Genomic DNA, 8,093 nt, shown 5'->3' on the forward strand with positions numbered 1-8,093 from the left:
GTTAATCAGATTCGGCTAATCCACTTGAGGAAACTTGGGTTGTATAGCTGAATTGATAGGGCTGTTGAACACGGTTTAGAGCTGGCCGTTGCTAGTACAAATTACAGATTGATAACCAAGCAGTGGTTTTGGCTCTTATTGGTGCGAGAAGCTATGGACAAGAGTGCATATTAACTCAAGGTGTAAGCGAATACTACTGGTGCGTGGAAGTTCATTATAGAGTTGCAAATTGGTTAGCTAATCAAGTAGAGAACAACAAATCAACAATATAGAGTTGATTCAATTTCCACCTTTAGTTTTAGGTGTATTAATCCCTGTTTGTTTTTATGGGTTTCCTCCAATCCCCTAGTTAAAAACGGCTACAACAACCCGTTAGACAAATCCAATATATTTCCAGTCACCCCAAATTTTTATTTAATAAGATTGTTACTAAAATCTACAATACAATAGAGACTCATTTTATTTTATTTAAATTATTTTAATTACAATACAATAGAGACTCATTTTATTTTATTTAAATTATTTTAATGAATAGTCTTAAATAAATAATAAGTCCGTACTTAAGAAAATTTGGATTAAATTTCATACAACAAACTGCATGTACACTTTCAGATTTGTTACAATACGTAAAGTTTTATTTGAAAAAAAAAAAAAAAAAAAAAGTAAAGAGTCCAAACTTGATGACACGTAACATTAGCAAGAAAATTTAGACTATTACAAAGGTGAAGATTAATTTGATACTTTGAACAACCAATTTTACTTTAAGTGGGAAGATTTCAATAGGGATATAGAATTTGGTTGAACAAGATTTGTTTCCCAAGTGCTGCCACTTGAAACATTGTCATGTTCATAGTTTTTTAGTCTTTTTACTAGAGTAAAAAAAATTGAATAATTAGTGTAGTAACTAATAAGGTAGATGTTGGATGTAAATCATTTAAAATTTTTAGCTTGTGTATGTTTTTTTTGTTTGTTTGTTAGTGATCTTAAAAAAAATAAATTTAAAAATAATAATAATAAAAAAAAAAAAAACCTTATTAGGTAGATGTTGGATATAAATCATTTAAATTTTTTCTATAACAGGACGGCTAACGTGGTTTAGCTTTATGTCACAAAAAATCTTTAGCTAATGGTAATATTAATGATAGAAAATCTATAGAACAACAAACAATACTCTGTATGTAAGTTAGTTAGCTAATCAAGTAAAGAACAACAATATAGAGTTATTCAATTTCAACTTTTGTTTTTATGGCGTTTCATTCCTCCAATCCCCTTGTTGTGAGCAAAAAATAATGGTGCTAAATAGTTTTTATCTTGACAAAATAATTAAATATAAACATGTAGATTTAATAGGATAAAAAGTGAATTTCTATGTAAAAACGGCTAAACCAACAAAACTCTAATTAATAAGAATTAGTTTGAATAAATTCAAATCTATATTTAAATATAATTTCTGTTTCATTAAACAATAAATAAAAGTATTAAAGTGTACTACTCAAATTTGAGATCAGGTGATATTGCGTTATCTGGAATAAATTTACCTTTCCACACAATCACCATCTCTTCGATATGCACATTCTTTGTCTCGAGCAATAATACGTAAATAAATATCATCACCACGACGAAAAATGCAAAGAATATGAATAGGCCGAACTTAAGGGCGCATAGCATTGGTAGAAAAGCTTGAGCTATCGCAAACGTAAAGATCATATTTACGGATACATTGATACTTTGAGCTGCTGATCTAACCTCAAGCGGAAAAATTTCACTAGGGACAAGCCACCCTAACAGACCTCATAACCATGCAAATCCGGCGACATAAACGCATATGAATAGTACAACTACTATCGTATACCATTTAGGTAGATCCACCGCATTTCCATTCACCCCAAATTTCCATCCAATAAAGATTTTTACTAAAATCTACAATACAATAGAGACTCATTTAATTTTATTTAAATTATTCTAATGAATAATATTGAATAAATAATAAGTCCGCACTTAAGATAATTTGGGATAAAGTTTTATACAACAAACTTGCATGTACACTCTTAGATTTGTTACAATACGTAAAGTTTCTATTTGAAAATTAAGGAAAATAAAGAGTCCAAACTTGAGAACACCTAACATTAACAAGAAAATTTAGACTATTACAAAGGTGAAGATTAATTTAATACTTTGAACAACCGATTTAACTTGAAGTGGAAAGATTTTAATAAAAATTAGCAACCTAGAGAAGGTTGTTAATAGTATTTTCAAGGCAATTAAAACTTTTAAATCTATCATATCAATTACCAATACTAAAGAATTGGACTGTTGATCGATTTATGAACAACAAAAAGTGAAGAAAAAAAAAAAAAAGTAAATACAGTATTATTAAATGAAATACACTCTCTAACTATTTTTTTGCGGTATATATAGAATTTGGTTGGAACAAGATTTGTTTCCAAGTGCTGCCACTTGGAACATTGTCATGTTCATTGTCTTTAATATTGAATAATTAGTGTAGTAACTAATAAGGTAATGTTCATTGTCTTGTGTTTTGTTATTTTGTTTGTTAGTGATCTTTGAAATAAAATAAAATAAAATAAATAAAAAAATTCTAATTAAGTAGATGTTGTATGTAAATCAATTAAATTTTTTCTATAACAGTTTGACTAACGTGGGTTAGCTTTATGTCACAAAAAATGAACAAACAATTATTTAATTTCCACGTTTGTTTTTATGGCGTTTCAATCCTCCAATCCCCTCAATATAAACATGATTATAGATTTAATAGAATAAAAAGTGAATTTCTAAGTAAAAACGGCTAAATTAACAAAACTCTAATAAATAAGAATTAATTACTTTGAATAAATTCAAATCTGTATTTAAATATATAATTTTTGTTTCATGAAACAATAAATAACAATAAAACTATCTTTCAAAAAAAAAAACAATAAAACTAATAAATAACAATAAAAAGTAAACTACTCAAATTTTGAGATCCGGTGATATTGCGTTATCTGGAATAAAGTTACCCCAAATTTTATGATTTTTCCACACAATCACCATCTCTTCGATAGGCACATTCTTCGTCTCGGGTAATAACACGTAAATAAATATTGTCATCACCACAACGAAAAACGCAAAAAATATGAAGAGCCCGAACTTAAGCGCGCATAGCATTGGCAGAAAAGCTTGAGCTATCACAAACGTGAAGATCATATTTACTGATACGTTGATGCTTTGAGCTGCCGATCTAACCTCAAGCGGGAAGATTTCACTAGGCACAAGCCACCCTAGCGGACCCCATGACCATGCAAATCCGGCGACATAAATGCATATGAATAGTACAACTACTATCGCATACCATTTAGTTAGATCCACCGCATTTTCATTCACCCCTTCCATCCAATAAAGATTGTTACTAGCTAAAATCTACCATACAATGGAAACTCATTTAATTTTATTTAAATTATTCTAATGAATAATATTGAATAAATAATAAGTCCGCACTTAAAAAAATTTGAGATAAAGTTTTATACAACAAACTTACATGTACACTCTTAGATTTGTTACAATACGTAAAGTTTCTATTTGAAAAATAAAGAAAGTAAAGAGTCCAAACTTAAGAACATGTAACATTTACAAGAAAATTTAGACTATTACAAAGGTGAAGAACAACCGATTTAACTTGAAGTGGAAAGATTTTAATAGGGATTAGCCACCTAAAGAAGGTTGTTAATAGCATTTTCAAGGCAATTAAAACTTTTAAATCTATCATATCAAATTACCAATACTAAAGAATTGGACTGTTGATTGATTTATGAACAACAAAAAGTGAGAAAAAAAAAATAGTAAATACAGTATTATTAAATGAAATACACTCTCTAACTATTTTTTTGCGGTATATATATATAGAATTTGGTTGGAACAAGATTTGTTTCCAAGTGCTGCCACTTGGAACATTGTCATGTTCATAGTCTTTAAGTCTTTTTACTAGAGTAAAAAAAATTGAATAATTAGTGTAGTAACTAAATAAGGTAGATGTTGGATGTAAATCATTTAAATTTTTAACTTGTGTTTTGTTATTTTGTTTGTTAGTGATCTTTGGAAAAAAAAAAAAAAACAAAACAAAATAAAAAAAAATTCTAATTATGTAGATGTTGGATGTAAATCAATTAAATTTTTCTATAACAGTACGACTAACGTGAGTTAGCTTTATGTCACAAAAAATGAAAATATGGAAGTTGGTTAGCTAATCAAGTAGAGAACAACAATATTGAGTTACTTAATTTCAACGTTTGTTTTTATGGCGTTTCAATCCTCCAATCCCCTCAATATAACGGCTAAACTAACAAAACTCTAATTCATAAGAATTATTTTGAATAAATTCAAATTTGTATTTAAATATATAATTTCTGTTTCATAAAACAATAACAATAAAACTATCTTTCAAAAAAAAAATAACAATAAAACTAATAAATAATAATAAAAAGTAAACTATTCAAATTTTGAAATGCGGTGATATTGCGTTATCAGGAATAAAGTTACCCCAAATTTTATGATTTTTCCACACTATCACCATCTCTTCGATAGGCACATTCTTCGTCTCGGGCAATAACACGTAAATAAATATTGTCATCACCACGACGAAAAACGCAAAAAATATAAAGAGCCCGAACTTAAGTGCGCATAACATTGGCAGAAACGCTTGAGCTATCACAAAAGTGAAGATCATATTTACTGATACGTTTATGTTTTGAGCTGCCGATCTAACCTCAAGCGGGAAGATTTCACTGGGCACAAGCCACCCTAGCGGACCCCATGACCATGCAAATCCGGCGACATAAATGCATATGAATAGTACAACTACTATCGCATACCATTTAGGTAGATCCACCGCATTTCCAGTCACCCCAAATTTCCATCCAATAAAGATGGTTATTAAAATCTGCAATACAATAGAGACTCATTTAATTATAGTATACAAATAACCAATTTTAAATCAAATTGCATGAAACTTTAAAGTTAAATTAAACCTTACCAATAATCTTATCAATTTCATAGTCAAATAAGTATATACTGTATAGTGATCAACTAATTAATCTTTTTTTAGCGAGCTATTTTAATAATTTTACATTTAAAATACTTAAATTGAAGAAATTTACCTGAAAAACGAGCATTTGAAGGCCTCCTTCAAGGAAGAGAGATCTCCTACCCCATTTATCAACCCCGTAAATGGAGACCAAAGTGGCAACGACATTAACACCACCGGTAATCACAGCAGAAATAAGTGAAGCATCATCTCCAAACCCAATGGTTTTAAACAAAACAGGCGCATAAAACATGATGACATTAATACCAGTAAGTTGCTGAAACATAGGAATAGCAATCGAAAACGTAAGAGGAGGCCTATATTGCCTGTTTAAGAGGCTTCTCCAAGGGTGTTCCACCTTCTTAGATTCTTCACTAGCTGCAATTAGGTCTTGTAGCTCGGTGTCAACGTTGTCCACCCCTCGGATTTTGAGTAGCTTTTGCTTGGCCTCTTCGACTTTGCCTCTTTCGATTAGGGAGTTTGGGGTTTCGGGGAGGATTAGTGAGCCTACAAGGATGATCAAAGCCGGTACAATAGCTCCCCCGAGACTCAACCTCCATCCGTAGTGCTCAATCTTGGCGAATCTGTAGTTAAGGAGATTTGCTATTAGGATTCCTATTGTGATTGTGAGTTGGAACATCATGTTTAACGCGCCACGGTGCTTGTATGGTGCCATCTCTGATAGAAAAACTGGTACTGACTGCATCATATTGAATCAATTTACTAGGATTAGTACGAATTGATTGCGTACAAGATATAATTTCTTTATTGCAATCTTTAAAATCATATGAAAATATGACTTGCTGGCTAGTGTTTACATTGTTGTACAATTATGGTACATGATTGCTAAGAAATTACATGTATCATGTTTAACATACCTATAACATAGCATGTATTCCATAATATAATAACGAAAGAAAAAACATAAGTTTATTTACTTAGTATACATACCTATAACATAGCATATATTTCATAATACAATAACGAAAGAAAAAACATATACATACCTATAACATACCATATATTCCATAATATAATAACGAAAGAAAAAACATGAAGTTTATTCAATTAGTATACATACCTATAACATAGCATATATTCCATAATACAATAACGAAAGATAAAACATATACATACCTATAACATACCATATATTCCATAATATAATAACGAAAAAAAAAATCAAGTTTATTCAATTAGCATACATACCTATAACATAGCATATACTCCATAAACCATAATATAATAACAACATACATGCATATTTATTAGGAAATTAAAACACTAACAACAAATACTTCATATAAGTTTTAGTACCTGATTAGCAAAGCCAATGCCAAAACCAAGCAAAATACGACCAATGATAAGCATGGCGACGTTTTGAGCAGCAGCATTGACAATCGCACCAGCACAAAAGAGAAGACCTCCAAAAAACATGGATCTCCTACGACCTAATTTCCGTGTGACAAAGGATGCCACGACAGAGGCGACTAGGGCAGCCAAGTATAAGGAGGACGTAAACATTGTTAATTTCGCGCTGTTGAATTTGCAGTACTGGTTTGTTCCTGAGTCTGCTAATTGCTTCCTATACACTGATGGGAAGAATCTCTCCAAAAACATCGGCATCGATGTCACTCCACCTATATAAAACATTAGGTACAATCACAACATACAGTATGTTAGATATTTGTCATGATTATGATATTATAATTATCCTAGTTAAATATACTTTAGTTGAACAAAATTCGACAAATAATGCTTAATTCTGTAAGTATTTCTAGACTGATTTATGTTTACAATCCACCTATATAAATCATTAGGTACAATCACAACATACAGTACGTTAGATAATTGTCATATTTACGATACAGTATTAATATTTATGTTATCCTAGTTAAACATACTTTAATTGAACAAAATTCGACAAAGAAGGCATAATTCTTTAGGTTGATATATGTTTAGAATATTATCATACATACATCATATAAATACCAAATTTTGTAACACAATGCAAGTCTAAAATCTAAAATATAAAACAAGCAATTATATATACCTAAATTGAGCGACCTTAAATCATTATGTTACATCATACTACATGTCTTTTAAGCAATTCTCCTATAACATGATAATATCATCTAAGCAACTCGTCCAATTTTTTCGAATTTTGTACCATAACACTAGATCAATAATAGAAATTTACCTAAGCAAAAATTAAATATTACCTGAAATTCCGATGTCATATCCAAAGATTAAACCTCCAGCAGCAGCTAGTAGGCAAGTTAGAAAAACATGAACGGTAAGTTTTCCAGGATAATCTTTACCCTCTTTACCGCCATCGATCACTACTCCACCCGCCATTGTTAGATCTCTTCGTTCTTCGTATATACTCGTAAAAATCAATAAATTTTGTGCTAATAACGTTGTAACATATGGATGAACCGAGAAGTTATGAGGATATTTATAAAGAGCACAACTAGTATTTTTAACTTGACTCAAATTCCTTTTCTATGTATTTAACTGAGATACTTTAGAATACCTCAATTAGGGTAATTTTTATCTAGGTCTATCTCATAACAACCTCCTTCCTTTATCTTTTATCATTCTTTTTAAAACAAATAGATATGTTTTATATGGATTTTATTTTATAAAGTTATATCTATTTATTTAAATTATTCCAACGGATAGTCTTGAATAAATTAGTTATGTATAAGATTGGTTTAAAAAAAAAAAAAAAAAAAAAATTAGTTAAGCATAAGATTTTAACAAGAATTTTTTTTTTTTTAATAAAAAGTTTTAACAACAATAGGGTAAACCAAGTTAAAACTTTCACTTATCTAAATTTATTAGCATAACTTATTTTCCTAAACTGAGTTGATGGCCTATCTAAATACGAAGTGTCGAAGTACGAAGTGTCGAAGTATAACCCTTAGAAAAGTTCTCCATTATCTAAATACAAAGTATAACCTTAGAAAAGTTCTTTTTTTTTTTTTTTTTTGAATGGAGAAAAGTTCTATTT

At 29.8% G+C, this 8,093-nt stretch overlaps 1 protein-coding gene across 1 annotated transcript; it reads right to left on the reverse strand.

Annotated features, from left to right (window-relative positions):
• Positions 1 to 3,975: 3,975 nt before the first annotated feature.
• On the reverse strand, positions 3,976 to 7,435 carry LOC145597850 (sugar transport protein 1-like). The gene is made up of 4 exons (XM_081654106.1): positions 7,300 to 7,435; positions 6,395 to 6,717; positions 5,151 to 5,777; positions 3,976 to 4,933 (listed from the first exon to the last, which is right to left on the reverse strand). Exons 1-4 carry the CDS (start codon positions 7,433 to 7,435, stop codon positions 4,487 to 4,489), a joined length of 1,533 nt encoding a protein of 510 aa, XP_081510232.1. The 3' UTR covers positions 3,976 to 4,486.
• Between the last annotated feature and the right edge of the window lie 658 nt (positions 7,436 to 8,093).

This window comes from Chenopodium album, chromosome 20 (assembly GCF_948465745.1).
Source record: "Chenopodium album chromosome 20, dcCheAlbu1.1, whole genome shotgun sequence".
Taxonomy (NCBI): Eukaryota; Viridiplantae; Streptophyta; class Magnoliopsida; order Caryophyllales; family Amaranthaceae; genus Chenopodium; species Chenopodium album.

What these genes read in the sequence shown, in the direction of transcription:
- LOC145597850 (XM_081654106.1), bottom strand. Translation starts at nt 7,435, where the DNA reads ATGGCGGGTGGAGTAGTGATCGATGGCGGTAAAGAGGGTAAAGATTAT. An exon ending in ATATGACATCGGAATTTCAG is followed by an intron (nt 6,718 to 7,299) that starts GTAATATTTAAT and finishes TGTTTTATATAG; the next exon opens with GTGGAGTGACATCGATGCCG. An exon ending in GCATTGGCTTTGCTAATCAG is followed by an intron (nt 5,778 to 6,394) that starts GTACTAAAACTT and finishes AATATGATGCAG; the next exon opens with TCAGTACCAGTTTTTCTATC.